General features: G+C 38.1%; 1 protein-coding gene across 2 annotated transcripts in view; it reads right to left on the bottom strand.

Moving 5' to 3' along the window:
* Ranbp17 (RAN binding protein 17) overlaps positions 1–20,926 on the bottom strand; it is a 316,632-nt gene that overhangs the window by 75,911 nt on the left and 219,795 nt on the right. For both annotated transcript variants that reach the window (XM_060363875.1, XM_060363876.1), the window contains 2 exons: positions 5,862–5,965; positions 210–298 (listed from right to left, as the gene is read on the bottom strand). In XM_060363875.1, coding sequence (XP_060219858.1) covers positions 210–298; positions 5,862–5,965 — 193 coding nt within the window. The remainder of the gene's footprint in view (positions 1–209; positions 299–5,861; positions 5,966–20,926) is intronic.

The following is a 20,926-nucleotide window of genomic DNA, read 5'->3' as shown; positions in this document are numbered from 1 at the left end:
CAAGACAGTGACCTCTTTGCGCTGGGTCTCCAAATGCTGTGCTCCGTTATCTGTACTGCTGCCACTGTGCTGTAATTTTTAGCTGATTACACATTAGTTCATTTAGCTTTGTTTCCTCTTCCCTACTGTGCCACACTATTAAACGAAAGAGAGGGGCCTGGCATCCCTCTGTGCACAGAGCTGGTATTGTCACAGTGTAATAAGGATACATCCAGTCGAACAGCATGGTGTAGCTGGTCTTTGTGTTCAGTGCAAAGGCAATCCCTCGAAGATCTCTTGCCAGCCCGATCAACATACGCTGTCAGTGGGAAAGAGACACAGTAATTGATTTTCACGTTAGTGCAGAGCAGATGGAGTAATAATCAGGAATAATGACCACATATCTGATTCTGATTCATTAGCTAAAATGTCTCGCTTAGATCCCTTCCCATAGAAAACCATAGACTCTTTAATAAACAGACCATCAATTTGCTAAGCAAGTCTACTTTGCTTCTTATAAACTGAGCTAAGTCTTAATTCCAGGAGCACAGAAACACTGAGACTCTTAATATATTGTGTGCCCAAATACTGCCAAATTAGAAAAAAAAAAAAAAAAAAAAAGACCAGAATTCATAATTTCACAAGAGGTAGATAGTCTAGATATTATTATTTAATAGGAAATCTCAATTGATTGGCTTGACTAAAATCAACTCTACTATACAATTTAGTCTGCCCTAGAAATGCACTGGCATTTAAGGATCCCCAAAGAAAAGTTGCGATAACTGAGGACAAGATAAAATTAGCTAGGTAATCTGCAGCATTATGATATAACAAGAATGGCAGCCATATTGTGGGAAAAAGTTATGTTTTTAATATCATGAGATTCTGAAACTTAACTCTAGCTTTGTTTAATTCTTAGAGACAAGGCAATTAATCAGTCTTAGTTTCCAAATCTATCACAGGGGCTAATTATAATCATGGTCATTCCACAGATCTACTATGAAAGATATTTGTTTGCAAAAATGCATAGCAATAGCTTGACAAATAGTAAGCATGGTTCATAAATGGTTTTAGAAGGGAAAGGGGGAAAACCAAACCGACCCCCTCGACATAAATAAAAAAGGTCTGACTCATACTCTGCACTCTTAATTAAGCTGTCCTTAGGATGATGCTTGGGAAGGAAAAAGAAAACCCAGGAACAGATGCTAGAATGTCAGAACAAAGAGCACAAATAAACATAATTGCCCAACAAGGAGGTGTGAGAGTTGAGACATGCAACTGTGATTTCTGAATATACTGTTTCAGAAGAAATGTTAAGCCAAAAAATGGTCTCGGGACCTTTTCAGATTGATTTTGGTAATAAATGAAAACCTGTTTAGTAAAAAGCCCAAGTTATCAAGTAGGCTATGAATTTTAACCATCTTTATTATGGAGGACATTTCAAAGTAACAAATCATAGCTTGTAGTCAGACATATTGCCTCTCCTACCTAAATGGTGACTCAATATAACTGGATGTTGTCTACGGGACTATTCAATTTCAATTTCTAATAGTTTATAGAATGATGAGAATCCAAAGTTTTTAATATGAAAATCCTGAATTCACTTTGCCTCACTTAGCTTTCTCCCATAACATCACCAGCTCTTACTTTTTTTTTTTTTTTAACAATTACCAGGATTCCTCATAGTTACCTCATGCTACCAATATATTTTAATTGTTTATTATACAGTTTTGTTTTGTTTTTCTTCTCACCAGCTAGGATGGGTCTCCTCTTTCTCAGCTTCCTTCCTTCTTTGCAGCTTCCAGAACAAAATCCATCACCTAAGAGGCATTCTCTGAACATTTGGATTCTGGTTGCTGTCGATGCTATAAGATGGATTCTACTTGGCTTTGCCATCTATTAAAGTACTCTTTAAAAATTCTATTTTATTATATACACTTATATCAGCCACTCTTAAGGTGATTTTTTAAGAGCTTCCATATATATATGAGATACCCACTATTCAATTCTAAATTAGTGGACAAGAACCATGAATTTTACTTCATGCCTGTACAAAAAGCTTTTCATAAAAATGTCATTATACAAAAGGTTAATTTTTATTTGATCAGAATTTTTCTTCCTTAAAGGTACCAAGTTGATGCAAGTACCCTAAAAAGCAAATCTACAGTCTTTTTAATACAGTAAAATGTGTCCATAAAATTATACTAGTGTTTTACTTTTGGAAAATGCTACTTCAGAGCAGAGAAAGTATATATTAAGCATAAGTTTCAGATTCACTCAAGCAATAAAGTGTAGTGTTAATGTAAGAAACACAGTCATTATAGTAAAAAATAGCATTCCTCTCAGGGCAGCACGGAATCTACACAGACACATATGTAACGCTACAGGAGAATTTTCTCAGTATTCAGCTCTGGTACGAGACAGACAGCCTTTACCAGTAGCTCATACTAGCTGGCAAATAACCCAGGATCTTGAGGGGTGGGGGCTGATAGATCTAAAAGGAGAGGGCTCCGATAATTTTCTCGTGGTGCATTGGAGGGTAGGGTAGGGTAGGTCCAGTGATCAAATCCTATAGACTCTGTTCTGGAGAGTTCAAGAAGAAACTGCTGAGAGCTTCAGTCCGCTGCATGGTGAACAGTTGTCTGCGTGCCAAGTGTGAGACGAATGGGCTGGGAAAGAGCTGAAACGCAGCTCCTTCCACCCTGACCCCCAAACAGGGTTTCTAATGGGAAGTCTGACAGACCCTTTACTGTAGTGGGACTACTGGGGCAGCTATAATATTATCCTCATAATTCTACTATATAATAACAACAAAGAAAAAGAAGGTGAAGGGTCATTGTGCTTTGTCTTTAGAATTAAGATGGCTGTCTTCATCCTTACAGCATACTCTTAATTCTGGAGACACATCTTAATAACCTCTAAATAGTTCCAACAAAAGAGCCGTGTCAGAGGAATGAGCAGGCCCCAAGGTGTTTCAACTGGAGTGTTTTCATCTGCCTTTATTGCTCTATCCCTCTCCAGAATTAAGGCAATAACCTGTGATAAATTATTCAGGAACTGCTACAGGGATCAAAGCAAAATCATTCTGTTAAAGTGCTGTTTGCAACATTTGGCACTTAGTGCGAAACTTTTAATGTGCGCATGCTGAAAATCAAGGATTTTAAATAATTTAGCATCGTGGAGTTTTTACGAAGGGACTAAAGATAGGTTCCTATTTAACTGCTCCTCTTCCTCTAAGAAGTTTTCATTCATTTTTCTTAAAACCCGTGACGTCATAGCTGCACTGAAAAATATGCCTGGGCTAGAGGAACAATATACTATATTTTACTATGGATAAAATGATGGGGTGGGGGGGGGGGGTAAGAAACATTTTGAAATAATACTCTAGAACCAGGAATTTTTTTGTTTTCTTTCTTTCCTTTTGATTTTTGGAGACACACACACACAGAAGAACCCTAAGACCAAAAATTCACCATTCGCTTAAATTTTATTAGGACTAAGTAAAGAAAACAAAGTTATAAATAAAAGCTCTTCAGCACTTCTTTTCTTCACAGTATTTCAGTTTGAAAACACAGGTCCTTAATGTTCAAGTTCAACTTAAAATCTGCATTTGAAAAAGATCTATAAATAGGGAGTTAGACGATCCTGGTAAGGGCTGCAAATTAAATGAGTTTGGCAGTCTTGTAGTATTTTCATAAAGATATTTTAACAGCATCACCTCCTGTGGATTGGAATACTAAATACTTTATTGGAGAACAAAACAGAATGGTTTTCATCTCTAGTACTTGCAAAATGAAGTACCTGAAAGCACCTTTGCATGTATTATTTATTCACTATGATAGAAAAAGAGCCTTAACCTAATAAATTACATTTAAGAGCATTTAGTGCAAAAGTTTTGTTTATGATAAAGCAACAGACTTCGTTCCTTACCGGCAGCTGTAAGCACCAAGTTTTCTTCATACAAATTAGACAGATGGTGCTTACAGTAGAATTTACTAAAGGTCTGTCACAACAAATGCAGCCAAGCTGCATATTTAATCACTGCAGAATCTTGTCTACCTGCAGCTGCCAACTGCTAATCCAATTTCCCTGATAAATGTGGCAAGAGACACGATCAGCAATAAAGAGCATCTAACTCCATTTTCCTGCAGGGCGTCTTTTGATGAACATTTAGGACGGAAGCACGGAGTGCACTGTGTGGCCTTGGTTCGTGGCAGCTGCATGCATTCTGAGGCACAGTTCTCAGGTTACTCACTTAATTCTGCCACTATCATTACGTTGCTATTGATCTCAGTAGCTGTTGCCTACACAGCATTACTCTAGATGAAGCTGAATCAGGCAGTTATCATGCATCAAACTTGCTCAAAAGCCTGGAGATTTCCCCTTAATTACTTGTGATTTTATTTGCAAATACCGTTAAAGTGTAATCAAGCAGTCACTTTCCAGGGTCGTTAAGAACTTGCTAGTTTAGGGATATATCACTGGAACTCCATTAAAAATGACTCTAGGAAGATGGTTTCTATCAAACTAGATGGAATTACATCCAAACAGGCTTGGAATATAATGAAATCTTCAAATGAGACAAATGTAAATTTTATAAAGATGGCAGTTTTCAACCTCACTGATTCTTTTGATGAGGGGCAGTGATGGCTACTCAAAAGCTGAAAAGATTCTGTTGGCCAGAAGCATTTGGAAAACATCTAAAAAATAGTTAATTTGACTGGGAACTGACAAAGAATTTACAGAGATCATTTAAACAAAGAAAATATAAGAACTTACCTGTTTTTAATATTTTTATGACTATGTTATCCTGATAAACATCTAGTTCAAAAACTCTATTTTAAACTAAAAGATAATATTTGGGTAATATTTTTTTTCACAGAAGAATTATATAAATATCATCAAAGGCTGTCCCTTTTCTATTTGGCTTCATGGTATTTGTGTGTGTGTGTGTGTGTGTGTGTGTGTGTATAAGAGAGAAAGAGAGAGAGAGAGAGAAGGAGGGAGAGAGAAGCCATGAAATATGGGTAATAATTCAACCTATTTCAAATAATAATTTGTTAGTAAGGATTCACCAACAAAGGTACCTACTTCTCTTGGGTGTATTTAATATTCTTAAAAATAATGATCAGTGCCAATCTATTTAATATAGCACCGACACAGTATAATTTCAGAAGATATTATTTCTGTTTGGCAAAGCTCCTGCTCCCATCCCCCCACGTTAAAATATGGGGCTGTTTTGTCACAAACAGCTTGCTACACTTAAGGATTTTACTAATAAAACATAATGTTGTCTTAGATATTATGACTGTTGCCACAGCTGAACTGACTTGTCAAATCAATCCTAATATGGCTCCCACAGGCACATAAAGTCTTATTTAGCTATCAGTTATCCTAATCACTTTGTTCAGTTTAAGAATGCAACACTTCAAGACTGGCTCCTATTTATACACATATGCCTAGCCATTTAATAAAGTCTTGATTTATATAAATTCTTGTTCAAAAAATCTTCAGAGATGTAGGGTTTTAGCATGTGTGCATGTATCTATATAGACATGCTGAAACACACAGAGCAGGGTGGAAAAAAGGTAGCAATGTTTAAAGTGTTGTACCCATGAGAACTATGCTGTTACAGACAGTGAGCATCACTGGAGACAAATCTGCACCATCTAACCATGAATTGACTATCTTTAGCCACACTCACTGACCTCAAAGTCCATTTGTATTAGAAACTAGAAAAGCATTTACATTAAAACACAACTCACAAACATATTACTCAGAAATGTGGCCACGAGACATATGTAAATACAAATGCATTTTCTTGTGTCAAACATCTGAGAAAAAGGAAACTTCTCTTTCCTCATGTATGAAAACAAACTCACCTTTACTTCTTCTTGTTTAAAGTTGTTGTTGAATATTTGTAACACTGTTTCAAAAGAGACTGTGAGAGGCAGCATAAAATTCTCAAATTCATCCTCATCTTCGCCTATGGAGGAAACAAAAGGGTCACGGTTTAAAATGAATGCTAATGTACATTAGACTCAACACTGAGTACTTCATTCAAGTTAGAAATGTCCCTTTGAAGAGGCTGGCATGCAATTATATCCATGTCACAACTGGTGCTTTGGTTCATTGAATATTCTGGTTTTTAACTCTCTACACCAAATGAAACAACAATATTACTCAACAGCCATTTTCCCCCTGTCTTTTTATTGGCTCTAACTAACTCAGGCCCCAGGCATTTCCACCCATCTTTAGATCTTGGGGACCCAGTTTCTCTAATGTCTCAAGAAAGAATATTTTTAAAGCTTTACAGATAATGGTCCCCTTTGGTTCCCCCAACCCCCTTATTTCTCTTTCAGTGTCAAGGACTCAAAGGACTCACTGACTTAGATGTCTAGAAAGCTCTAAGGTATTATTCTTTTTTATTTATATCCTTAAAAAAAGTAACTTATGGGTGCTGGAAAGACAGTGGTTAAGAGGTCTTGCTGTTCTTCCAGAGGACCTGACTGCTGCTCCTAGTACCTCCATCAAGCAGCTCACAACTGCCCATAACTCTGGCTCCAAGGGATCTCATATCCTCTCCTGGTGGCAAACACTCACAGATACACACATATACACGAATACAAACAAATCTTTAAGAATTAGCTTATTAACAAATGGTAAAAAAATGAGGTCTCTTCATAGGTCACTTACATTTCAACTGTTCTCCATGGAACACCTCCTCTTAATTATGAACAAGAGTAAAATGAGGTATTTCTTATTAATTTTTCATATAAAGGTAGACTATATTTTTCTTAAGGATTCTATCAAAACAGACTCTTTGCACACTAATAATTTGCCTACTATTCTTTTCAAAATCAATTCTTCTGAAATTAGATTGGACCCCCTCATTCATCCTATGCCACAGGGAACCATTTACTAATAAAGCAACAGAAAAAGCTTACATTGTCTCATTGAAGTTATCATTTAGTTGGAAGAGGACTGTATGGTTCAGACCTTCCGATTCCTGTGCTATTAGTGGTTTTAAATACAGTGGTGGGAAACAACTCGGAAAGGAGAGCAGTGGCCCTCAGCATTTGGTACCTGCTCTAGAAGCAGGACCACCTAAGGCTTATGAAAAGCCAACTTCCAGGTTCCAACCCAGTCTGCCCTACTGCATCAGAATCTCAGAGGGCAGGAACAGCAACTCTGTGTTAGCATCTTTCCAGATGACTCAGATGTCTGTCAACCTTAGAGAAACTGATGTATTTATCCTTGCACAGGTGGTAAAGTCCAAGGCCATACACACCGGTGATCAATGGTGGCTGATCTTGATTATTATTTGATATGATTTTCTTCTTCCCTTAAAACATACATAATTTGCCTTGAGAGTACAACAGAATAGTAAACACAGAAAGATGCCAAAAAAGTCAATGAATCCTAGAGATCTGGTCATGATGGGTCAAGGTCTTGGGTGAAGAATAAGGCAGACCAGTTTATAGTCTCTGCTCTGTCAAGTGGCTATGTGACCATACTATTCCTCATATCTAACAGCGTTTGTCACAGAAGTTTTTATTTTTAAGGCTTGCATCCAAAGATGTCATCTAAAGATGGCCACACCCTTCCCAGGCCTTCTCCAAGTGCCCCACTTCTTTTCTTTCTATTTCTGTTGCATGTCCCCCTCATTTTAAAGCACACATACAATAGCAGTACCAATACTGTAACCACTTACATCATACCTCCACCACCACTGTTTGAGCAAGCGTCTGTGGGACTGAAGAAGAGAAGTTTATAATGTACATATGTTAATTACTAACTACTAGCTGCCATGGTTACTATCTTGGGCTTTGCTTCTGGAGTGCTGGTATGGTGTGCCACTGTTTTCCTGTGGAGGATGATGATGCTGGGATCTGCAGTACATAGATTCAGGAATCTGACTTTTCCCACATTTATTTAACCCTGAATACTTTATTAACCATGGGCTCTCACTTCCTCATCTACAAAATAAGGATGAAATGCTAAAATTCATGAAAAAGAGATGTTTCTTATAGACCAATGGTGGTGCTAGTATTACAGCATTAGTAATACAGCAATGGTGGTGCTAGTAGTATTACATTATTGCTACACGTACCAATGGTGGCCCTATTATCAACTCCAAAAACAGCGTCTTCTATTATTAGAGAGATGGTGTGCTTGAATGAAAAACAGTTGCTCAACAAATTGCCAAAGTCCTGGGGTGGGTCAGGACTTACAGATCTAAGGCTGTAATATCAGTACTTGAAAATGGAGGCAGGAGGATCAAGGGTTCAATGCCAGGCCCAGCTACTTGAAAATCTGTTACTTCAAAGGTTTAAAAACACCTGATATCATTTAAAAAAAGAAAGAAAAAACAAACAAACTGGAGGTGGTAACTGAGTGGTTGAGCACTTGCCTAGCATGTTTGAGAGCAAGGTGGTTTTGTGGGAATCCTAACAGTGGGAGTGGAGCTGTCCCTGAGTCTTTTGCCTATTTCTGGGACCCTTTTCCTCCTACTGCGTTGCCTTGTCCAGCCTTGATGTGATGGTGTGTGCCTGGTCTTCTTGTAGCTTGTTATGCCATGTTTGGTTGATGTCCATGGGAGGCCTGTTCTTTTTTGAGGGAAGGTGTGTGTGTGTAGGAGGTGAAACTGGGGGAGAGGGAAAAGAGACTGAGGGGAGGAAAAGAAGGGGAAACTGTAGTCGGGATGTAATGTATTAGAGAAGAATTTTAAAAGGCCCAAGTGGTAGAGTACTTTGGCTAGCATGTGTGAAAGCCCTGGGTTCAAGTATTACCACCACAAAACAAATTAACACCCCCACACACCCACACACACACACACACACCAAAAAAGCTCTAGGAAAATAAACAAAAACCTCATTCTAATAAGTAGTGTAGGTGAACATTATCAAATCCTAGGTACATAATACTCACATACATTGAATTTAAAAACACGATCTTACTGTACAATCAAGTGTTTTCTTCATGAAGTGATTATTAATAAGAACAGTGGTAATTACAACTGAAGGTAGAAGGGTGCTGGAAGGAGCGGATGCTCTGAAGCCACGATGCTTATTTGAGCTTCAGTCCTGGTTCTGCTGCTGTTAGCTGTTCAACATCTAAGCCTTAGTGTCCTCTTTGTAATTAAGAGACATATTTACTTCATAAAGTTAGCTGTGAGGATTAAATGACAAGGCATCTGTACCTCCCCTTGCTGGCACTTCATAAATGACAGCCATTAGCATTCTTGTTGTCTTGAGTTCAGCACGGACTTAGAGAGGTGATTATGATAATTAAATAAAGTGTGACCACACAACTGCCAGTCCAGTAAATACCCTTCCTTTGGGAATGACTTCTGCAACAAAGCTTCAGCTTTTCCACGGCAAAGAGATGTTTATTCATAACAAATACAAATTCAGAGCTTCTGTATTTTAACTTTATATTTTAAGTTGTGGATAAAAAAAAAATCTTACTGACTCCATCTATTTCACCAACCAAAATTCTCGAGACCCACTCAACAGGAAGCCATGCCTGGTCTTAGAAACCTAGCCAAATGCCTGAAACAGTGTGGTATGGATCATTTTTACTTTACCAGACCAGCAAAATTTCTACTTTTATTCAAAATCTTATCCTTATACTCATAAGTGCATCTCTCAACCCTCAAAGAAGCTTCTCTTTACAGCAAATGGAGACCATTGCCAAATATTGCAATTGGTTATAATGCAGAGATCAACAGAACATGAGGTGCTCAGTCCCAACAGACAGATCTATAAAACAACTCCTACACCAAAGGATCAGGAAAAATTGAGGAAGAGGGGTTATAAGATCATAAGAGCCAGGGGATCAGGAAGATTTTTATCTCTCAGAAATAACAGGAAAGCTACCCCACGATACCTCAATGACATGGTTGCCTAAACAAGACCTCAATAATGACAATATTAACACACACAATAATGGGGAAGCTATCAATCTGACCTGGCCACATCCCTAGACAAATAACTATAGGCAACTAATGACTACCGAGAAAGGGAATTAGCTTCCACTGGGGTAAGCCTCTTAAGTAGTCAGCCCTAAAGTTACATAATCATATACACATAAGCCACACTAAACGGACTCAGCAGGATGGGTGTATACATATATATGTATATATACACATATATATCGTTTGTGTATGTCTAACAATAACAGTCAAAAAGAGGCCATCAGTTGGAGAGGGAGTAGGAGGTAACATGGGAGGGTTTGGAAGAAAGAAGAGACATGAGAGAGTCTGGAGGGAGGAAAGGAAAAAAGGAAACTGACAATTATACTTTAATTAAATTTCAGTAAGAATTAAAAAGCAAAGGTTTTATCATGTAACAACAACAAAAAACAAAGTTAAAATAGGAATGTGATCAGAAGTGGTACTATATGTAACATATTCACAGGCCTTTTCTGTCCACTTCCTTCAGCATCATTTTCCAACCTACTTTCCTGTCCTGGAACTCACTCTGTAGACCATACTGGCCTCAAACTCAGAGATCTGCCTGCCTCTGCCTCTCATCACTACTGCCCAGCTTGCTTTCCCTTTCTTATTGGAGTTACTATGACTGGCAATGACTTTTTATACACTTTGTCATTTATTGTCTGTCTTCTTTACTAGAATATAATCTTCTTGGGGAGGAACTTGGTCTACTTTGCTCATCTCTCCAGTATTTAGAATAGGGTCTCACTGAATTGAGTACTCAATTTATTCAAAGAACATGCTCATAGCCTTTGCTATATTCAATACAATGTTGCAACTCACAATGCCACATAATTTCACAATCTTCTCAATTTTTGAATAGAAACAGAGATGACCAAAATAATTAAATAGCATGCCAAGTATCTTCCAGCTGATAAATGCCAATGATGATCTGATATCCTGATCAGGTCTGTTTTTACTTTCAAGTTTGTGCTCTTCCCCTATATCTCTGATGAGTGGAAGACATCAAAAATATGGAGTGAAGTCAGTGACACAGAATCTTGAATTTGGAGTTGTGTAAGTCAGAAGAGGTTAAAAAAACAGGTTGGTGCTGGTAAGGAAAGAATTCTAGGTAAGCAGTGAGTTTAAAGTCTTGGGAGGAGATGAGCCAGAGTGTCTCCACTGCACCTAATGCTGCTCCTGTGTAACTGCATGCTATGTCTGACTGCCGAGGCTGGAAAACTGGCTGCTTTAGGCAGCATCCATTAAGGATTTTCCCCTCCACTATATTGTCTACAAAGTTACCATTTATTGTTTCTGATGCAAAAGAAGAAAATATGAGATGTCTTGGAGTATCATATTCAAGTATGTAGTAATATTCATAGGTCAGGATTTTATGAATAATAATTAAGGCTGACTTATTTTCCTAGTAAGTCAAAGGGCACAAAACTAACATGATTTGAAGGTAAGGTGCTAATTATCAAACTCCAACTCTGAAAAGTGAAGTTATTACATTAATACACAGTTTAAGTTCTTCATCACTCATAAAAAGAAAAGGTAAAATTTTTGGCTTTTATAAAATGACCAGACTAACCACCTTCACTGGATTTCTGGGGTTACACATCAACAGAAAAGTTATTGTATATGTTCCCATTTTTTTCCCCTTCAGAGAAAAAACATTTAGAATAGGAGCTTTCTCAACATATTGGCTGCCAAATATTTGATTTTTCATACGTTTAATTTATTCTTGTGTACAGTTTCAAACCCTGAACATTTGGGAGGTAGGAAGAGGAGAGTTAAGAATATTCTCAGCTATATAGTGTGTTTGAAGCTAGACTGTATTCCATGAGAGCCTGTTTTAAAAATCCAAGCCAAACCAAACAAAAGCCCATCCAAATGAACCAACCTCACACCAAACAAAACAAAACAAGACCCCCCCCCAAAAAAAACAAAACAAACCAGAATGGCGGTGGGTTGAAAATAATGGATTCCTGCTCCCAGAGGTAAGAACTGAACCCCAGAGGATATAAAGTGAGGCAGCTGCTGTGAAGAGTTTGGCAGTTACTTAAAAGCAGCAGCATTGCCGTCTGACTCCGAGACAACCACAGGCATTTCATCACACAAGACCTTGGAAGATGCCAGGCACTGTGGTGCACACTATAAACCAAGCACTCAACGGGCAGTGGCAGGAAGATCCCCAGGTCCAGGAGGGTCTAGGTCACAGAAAAAGACCCTGTGTCTCAACTAGACAAAACCAAACAGTCTGGATGTAAATGTTCATAGCAGCACCATTTCATTACGCCCAAAGGTAGAAACATTTCAAATGCCAAATGCTTATTGAAGCCGAAGACTAGAAGAGCAGTATGTGTGTATGTACATAGGAACATTTGGCCATCAAAAGAGGAAAAAGTATCGATATATGCTAAAACATGGATAAGTCTCAAAAATACTATACCAAGTCAAAGACAGATACAGAGACCATCATCCCTTTACAGTCAAGTCTACTCTAGGACAAATCCAGACAGAAAGCAGAAGGGAGTGGATGGGGAAGAAACTGTTCTGAAAATACATAATGGTGGTGGTTATACAACTTGCAAATACTCTAAAAATGATAAATTTTTATAAAACCTTGGGTTGTACATTTATAAAGGTCAATTTTATAGCATCAGAGCCTAAAAAGCAAACAAAAGCACTACCACGACAGAAATCTGAGTTTGCCCTCCTCTCCTTTAAACATAGAGCGAGACTTCTGACTTCTCAGACTTGAATGCAAATACTGGCCCACTGGGCACTTGGTAGGTAAATTGGGCAAGGAGAGACAAGTAACAAGATACTAACAGTAATTATAAACAATGGTAACCAATGGCTGCTAAGCATCTACTGCATGATGAACACTGTGAAAAGCTTGTGGCATTTGTGATATCAGCATGCTAGATAAAATTCTAACATGTCAACATAGGAGTACTTGGGGTTAGATAGTAAAGTCCTAGAGGCCTGAGATAGGAGGATTGGTGTGAGTTCCAGTCCAGCTTGATAAACCTTTTGTACATTGTGAGATTTTGTCAAAAAGGAGGAAGAGGAAGACGAAGAAAGAAAATTTTGTGCTATTCAAATGAGTACACAGCAGTCCTAAAAGTTCTTAAAAGTGGGAGCGAACCATAAGGACAGCAGCATGATACTGGGTCAACGCCCTTGGGAAAAAAGCGACCTTCAGAAGCTATGAAGCAGGAGGACAGACTATCTAAACCACAGCCCCACCAATACCTTGGTTCAACTCACTGAGACCAACATCTGTACATCTGCTATCTAGAACTATGAAATAATACCTATATTGATTCAATTGTTAAGTTGTGGCAATTCATTACATAAGTAATAGAAAACTGACACAATAAGTAAAGACTTGCCTGTTAAGTTCTAGTCCAAACTAAGGAAAATTAATAAAAGAACAACCCAAGGAGACACAGGGTGAGGCAAACAGCCACCTAAAGCCAAGTGGCTGTGGATGATCCCAGCAGTTTGCAGTGTTTATGTCTACATCCACAGCCCCTGCTAAGTGCAATGCTGCAAGAAGATGGCACTTCTCAAGTTGTGCTTTGCAAAGGGCTCAAGGAATGCGCTTGGTTGGTTACTAAAATATGGGCTCCTGTCTAGCATCCTTGTAAACTGATTAGGAGTTCGGCTCACCTTTTGAAATGACCTGTGACTTCAGGCAGGGCAGATATTTTGGAATGTTCAGGAAGGACCATCAGTTGGCAAGGAGATGTACTATGAGGGCTGGCCTTGCCTCAGCTATGGGCCAAATAGTGGGCTGCCTCTGACTTTCAGTAAGTGTTTTTTAGTTAACAGTTACTAAGTACTTGGTGTTAGGTGTTTCATTCACAGGACAATCCTCTAAATATCTCCATTTCATAGATGAGAAAACTGAGGCTCCCTGAAGTTCTAGAAAACCACAATGCTTGCTTTAGTTTCTAAAGAAAATACAATATCCAGTGCAGATTTGCTGTTCCTTTGGTAAGAAACCTCACCTAGACGTCTCACCCTCAGCATTCTATTCCCTGGGGGGCTCTGGACCCGACCCTCAAAACCAGGTACATTATTAAAGCTGAATCTGGACTTAATGGGCTGGCTTCTGCCTACAGGGCCAGCTAATTAGTCTTAATTATCTCATTATGGATTCTAAGTATTTCCAGCTGCTTCCTTACCCCTACTGCCCACTCGCCCACCCTTCTCCCATGTCTACCTTCCAAGTAGTCTCTGCCAAGTCATGGGCACAGGTGAAATGATGATGTATTCTTCATCCGTGAGAACATTAGTTATTTTTGATCAAGTCCTCACATGCTAAGTTTTCCTCCTACCTTTCTGTTCCTCAGTCCATAAAAAGAAATACACTTTCCCCAATTGTTAGACACACAACACCACCTAAAAATTTTGCCTGACCTTCACTGGATTGTCATATCCTTCTTCACAGGTATTAAAAAAAAATAGAATGAACTGTTTACTTCATAGACTCTTAGGAAGTAATTTCTCATTTTCCTCCTCATTGCTCCCAAGTCCTGAATCAATCATTTGGTCCAAATGGTGCAAAAATAAATAAATAAAATAAAATAAAAAAATATATATTTCTTACTTGATTGAGAAGGTGAAAGGTAACAGAGTACTTTGTTAAGAGTGAATAATAATCTGCAGTCTGATGGTGCCTTGGGTAAGTCAGTGTGTCTTTGAGCCTCAATTTATTAGTAAACAATGGAATGATGGCTACATGGCAGAGGAAGAACTGCCTTTTCCAAGCTGTCCACCAGCCTATCATCACGCAAGCACTCCCGCACATTCGTGCATGCATGTACACACACACACACACACACAAAATGTAATATAAAAAAGGAAACGTTCCTTTCTGTGTATTTTTAAATTCTACCTTTAGCTGCCACTTGTTACTCAAGTTGTTAACTTCTTACATAAAATTCCGTAAACACCACTTAAATAGTAATATTCCTCTCGTCATTAAAAACATTACTGCTTTTTACAGTCTAAAATATCTAAGGAGTGTGGTGCTCACTCCAACTCTAAATCCTTCCAAGTGGTTCAGCGTCAGAATTTCTGCAGATATGGCTTGATATGGCTGTTGACACTGAAATTCCAAATTTGTAAGTGGCAAAACATTTGCAACCACTATTTGGTTCTTCACAAAACAAACAGCTTATTTGAAAGTTTTTCGTATGCCTCCCCTCTTCACTGCTTGTCAACTTAATTTACCATTTAAATTAACAACACAGAAGGTTTTTGTTTATTCAAATTATTCAAATACCACTGAACAGCTTGTTGGAGGTTCTCCATTTACTCTTTCCTTTAGCTTATTAAATCAACAAGTTAATTGTAAAATAACACAGGGAGCTTTGAAGTGGTTCCCCAAAGGGTAGCATGCAGGCACATAAGCCGGCCACCCATTCTTTCTGTGTGTGCATTTTCTTGCACCGAGAATTCCTGCATTCCTCTGGTAATTTCTGGGGACATAAAATAGCACACAGCTAACATCTTTGCCACATTGAAACATTATCATCACAATGATGAAATGCTTCCAATTCTGTCCTTCATACAAGTGAGCATTTTGTCTAGTTTATTTAAAACAATTTGATAACATAGTACAACTGTTTATTGCCAAAAACTCCCCCATTTTCATCTGAAATACAACCTGGGGCACATAGCATCTAATTAAATTCATACGAAGTGCAAATTATTGAATATAACCCAAAATACATTTCAAAGTAAATACCAATTAATGTGACACCCAATTTCTCTCCCCCTTTCTAATTACTCCAATGTGCATGGCTTATATAAAAATATTCAATTCATTTTGTAGGATTCAATTAGAATGTTTTGTATTTCACGCCAAGAATCACGTCCAGTTTTTCTGCAAGGAGGTTGGTTAGGCACTTTTTTTTTCCTACTTGATTCTTATCTCTCCAAATTAGTGGACAGGAGCTCTACAAGGACCAAATATATCTGGGCACAGGGGTCTTTTATGAGACTGTTTCTCCAGCCAAGGACCATGTATGGATATAACCTAGAACCTCTGCTCAGATGTAGCCCATGGTAGCTCAGTATCCAAGTGGGTACTCTAGTAAGGGGAACAGGGACTATTTCTGACATGAACTCAATGGCTGGCTCTTTGACCTCCCCCAACCTCCCCCCCTCCCCCAGGGAGGAGCAGTCCTGCTAGGACACAGAGGAGGACTTTGCAGCCAGTCCTGGAGATACCTGATAAACCAGGGTCAGATGAAAGGGGAGGAGGTCCTCTCCTATCAGTGGACTTGGAAAGGGGCAGGGAGGAGATAAGGGAGGAAGGGTGGGATTGGGAGGATACGAGGGAGGGGGATACAAAAGGGATACAAACTGTAATATTAAAAAAATAAAATAATAAAAAAATAAAGCTTACTATTACATTATTAATTATTATTACTATTATTATCTTAATTTAGGGATGGTTCTCGTCACCCAATTATTTTTGTTTCTTTCATTTAACAAATGATCTGTGTTCCTCTTGACTTTAGTACTCTCCTTTTCTAGTTTCCATGGCACTGAGCACAAATAAAAAAGTATCAAGCCATGTATATAAAATTTTGACAGCAATTCTCCCCTCAGTCTAGGTTGTGAGACAAGGCCTCAAATAATCAAGACTGTGTTCAATACCATCCAACCAAAAACGAGATAATGACACTGAAAAAGGAGCAAGACTGAACACAAGAGTGGCTACACAGAGCTTATCAGTAATCAGCCACTTGATACATTCTATTCCGGAGAGGGCAGTAATCAAAACTATTTCTACAGAGACCCTGGCGGACAGGGCTGATTCCAGATGCCACGGTAATGGTATCTTGGTTGCTCTATAGCTGTCTGTCTTTCACTGAACAAGTACCTAGTAAGTAAGTACAGGGAGCGTGGCACTACAAATCCGAGACGGCGAAGTCAGTACTCTGAAGACCCTCTGTAAGGAACAACTCCGGTTCTCAATGAGACAAGAAGCCCTTGTCATAGCACAGATCATCACTTGACACTTACACCAACTATTAAAAACAACCAACACTGGTAAGTAGGGGATGGGCCTTTCTTCAAGCAGTGTAAAGTTCCACTGGGAGAGTTGTTTTGGTTTTGAATGTATGCTATAGCTCAGATAGGACCAACTTATGTTGAGTATGTGCTATGTGCCAGATACACGTCTAGCACAGCCTCATTCTGTTTCACTCAAGGTATAGAAAAAGTATTAGAACATTTATTTTTTACATAAACTTTGAACTGAAAAATATAAATTCATAATTTATACAGTTATGGAATAAATATTTTTAAAAGGAATCTAATTTGGAAAACAATGAAATTCGATCATCAAAATGATAAATGTTTACTTACATTTTTATGCCTCACGGTTTACATTAAGCAATATTAAGTAAAAGTAAATTATTTAAGTTAGGGTAAATTAATTAATTAAGTAAGTAAGTAAGTAAAAGTAAATCTGCCTTCAAAATTGTGCAATGCAGTCTTTCTAGAAACAACATGAATATCAATTATCAGTACACTGGCCAAGTATGGAAGCATTATGGGATAGAGTCTACATTGTGTTCAGGCTCTGATATGCTCTGCTGTTGTTTATGACAAATAGAAAAGGAGGAACTCCTTTGTGTGTGATGATTCCATGACTCCATTTCCATTATCAGGTTCTGAAGAAATAGGTGACAAAGCCAATTTCTAGGAAATCTACATATATTATGCTTTAACTTTGGTCTCTCCATTTCTTTCACTATGTAACCAGGTCAATAAAAAAAAAAACAAAAACAAAAACAAACAGTGTATACAGCGTTTTAATGCTTGGACACATGGAAAATAAGGGTTCAAGTTCCTCGAGGCCAGGCAGGTCCCAATAAGCCTGACATATGTGTCTTGCCCTTACTTCAGCCCTGTCCTTACTAAACAATTGCACAGAACAGTGAGAGAGTTTAGAGCTATTTTTCTTCTCTCGACAGCAGCAGCCAAGAGGTAAACAGGCCAGTGTTCAGTCTAGAAAGCTGTTATCAGAACCCCCACTTGACTGGGTTTTGCATGCTTGGTTTATGCTCTTCAAATATTTATAGACAGCTTTCTTTGCCTCTAGCGCTGTCACTTAGCCAAGTTATACATACATGGCTCTTTTAATCTTTCTTTAGAAATCAATTCCACTTAGCTCCTTAATCATTCTAGCTGGATTTTCTCAACTTTTAGCTGTTTTCCTGGTAACTTATTCTGTTGAAATGTATGAAAATAATATAGCCATGAACATGGAGGGGGCTAGCTGACTTTCCATTTCAAAGTTCAATGTCTTTTGTATAAAATAGAACTTTTCTTTCTTTTTATCTGATCACATTTAAAAAATTCTGCTTGTGTTGATGTGTCAATCAATGTTACAAGAAAGTAGACAACTATCACTATTACATTCTCCAAGGACAACAGTGTCACTGCCAAAATCTCTTGTCTACAGCTCAGTGGTGTATCCTAGAGTGCTCCAATATGAGAAAATATATGAATCTAGAGTAACATAGCCATAGAGAAAAGTTAAGTGCCCATTTCAACATTCTAGCTTTTTGTAGACATGTTTTACTAAAGACAGCATTTCAATAAAACAATGAAAACTGGATAAGGAATGTGTTTTTGAAAACAAGACTCTGATACTAAAAGTTCAGAAACCAGAGGGAGGCAAATGGGATGATACCATACATAATTTCATTATCTTAAGAACGGCTATAAAAAAAAAAGAAAGATAACGAAAGTTGAAGACAATGTGGGCAAATGGAAACCCTGGCCCACTATTAGTAGAAGAGAAAGTTAGAACAGACATTATAAAAACCAACCAATATGAAGACCCCCCATAAAGTTAAGAAAGAACTATCACATAATCTGCTCATCCTAGCATCAGGTACCCACTCAAAGGAAAGGAAGACACTTTCACTGCCATGTTCTCTGGAACTACTCAGAGCAGTCAAGAAACAGAAGCAGCCCCTAAGATCACCAGTGAGCAGTGAGGGGCACACTGATAGCACTTACACACAGCACATTATGTTTGGGCACAACAAGAATGAAGCTTTGTCCTTCAAGACAATACAGTTTTGGAAATTATTCAAATTATTCACACAAATTTTAAATGTTTGTTCCTGTCTGGTAACAGAATTTTCCCTAAAACTTTACCACTTAAACTCGTTCCTTTTGAAACACGGAAACATGGAATTACATATGCCACTATTATATGCTTTAAAATATTATTTTCAAATATTGCAAATTATATACTCATAATATATATCTTGCTATTCACATTTTGAATAATTTATAAAATTCGTAAGAATTTTCTAAGTTAAAACATAAATGACAAAAACAAAAACAACATTGTTATTCTGCATATTGTCACTTCCTTGGGAGACTGTGGTCTAAGAAAATGAGAAAGACTACTCCCTCGTACCTGAGAGAAGAGTAGTTACCAGAGGTTGAGCCCTGTGGAAGGGGAAGGGATGGATGAAAGCCTATTGGTAGGCATTTAGTTCCAGTTAGAAGTTAAGTCCTGATGTGCTAATGTATAATGGATTATTAGAGGCAATAATGGTGTACTGTACCTTTAAAAAAGCTACAAGAAACTGAGTTTTTAAACAATGTAGAAATTATAAATGTCTAAGAGGATATTTATTCCTGAGCTTGGACTATAGCTCAGCTGTAAACTGCCAGCGTACTACGCATATGACCTTGGATTCGATCTTAACACTACCAAAACCAAAATAAAACAAAACAATACAAACTAAGAAAAGGAGGTTTGTTTAACATGAATAATCACTCTACAATAACTATAAATATCTTTAATAGGCCACCTATGGAAGGTTCCTGTCCTGTTCCTTGTCTTCCCCTACTTCCGAGGTCTATCCTATTTGCCCTTCTGAGTGAGTGAGGTTTCAGTGTGTTCTCTATGGCCTCTGTTGTTTGTCTTCTTTAGATTTTAGTATGTTCATCCTACAGAATCTACCTGTCAGGGTATCGAAAGAGATACTGAGACTCATAGCCAAACTAAAGGCAGGAAACCTTATGGAAGAAAAGGGAGATAAAAAGACCTGGAGGGGACAGGAACTCCACAAGGAGACCAACAGAGCCAAAAAACAAAAACAAAAACAAAAAAACAAAACAAAACAAAAAACACCAAAAAACCCCAACCCAACCCAACCCAACCAACCAACCAACCAACCAACCAAACAAACAAACAAAAAAAACTTGGGCCCACAGTGTTCTGCAGAGACCTATACCCCAACCAAGGACCATGCATGGAGAGGACCTAGATCATCTGCTCAGTTTCTAAGTGGGTTCCCTAGTAAGAGGAGCAGGGGCTGTCTCTGACAAGAACTCAGTGGCTGGCTGAGCTACCATGGTCCACATTTATGCAGGGGTTCTAGGTTATCTCCATTCATGATCCTTGGTTACAATATCCGTCTCAGAAAAGATCCCTGTGCCCAGATTTTTGGTTCTGTTGCTCTCCTTGGGGAGCTTCTGTTTTCTCCAGGTCTTTCTATCTCCCCCTTCTTTCATAAGATTCCCAGTTATAAGTAAACTAAAATTCTTAAAAATCAGAAATAGTTATTTTTAACATTGTAAAATACACTACCACATAATTACATATAGCATTTTAATTATCTTATGCACTTACCATTTTTGTGGTGAAAGTACTTTACATATTCTTTTAAGAAGTACTTTATAAGAATAAGCCTGGGAATACAGTTCTGTACCTAGCATGCATGACACCTTATGCTGGATCCCCAGTATCACATACATACAATTACATACCATATCTCTTGAACTTTATTTATTCCCATCACTGGCTGAAAGGGCACATCAAAGCCAGGACATCATTTAACACTGCCTCCAACTTTGATAGTCCTTGGTAACTATCACTCTCCAATTTTATGAAATCATCTTCTTTAGAGTCTACATATGAGTGAGATCTTATAGTAGCTGTCT

This window comes from Meriones unguiculatus, chromosome 11, assembly GCF_030254825.1.
Source record: "Meriones unguiculatus strain TT.TT164.6M chromosome 11, Bangor_MerUng_6.1, whole genome shotgun sequence".
Lineage (NCBI taxonomy): Eukaryota > Metazoa > Chordata > Mammalia > Rodentia > Muridae > Meriones > Meriones unguiculatus.
Note: the sequence above shows the minus strand (reverse complement) of the source record. Positions and strands in the feature narration are given on the sequence as shown.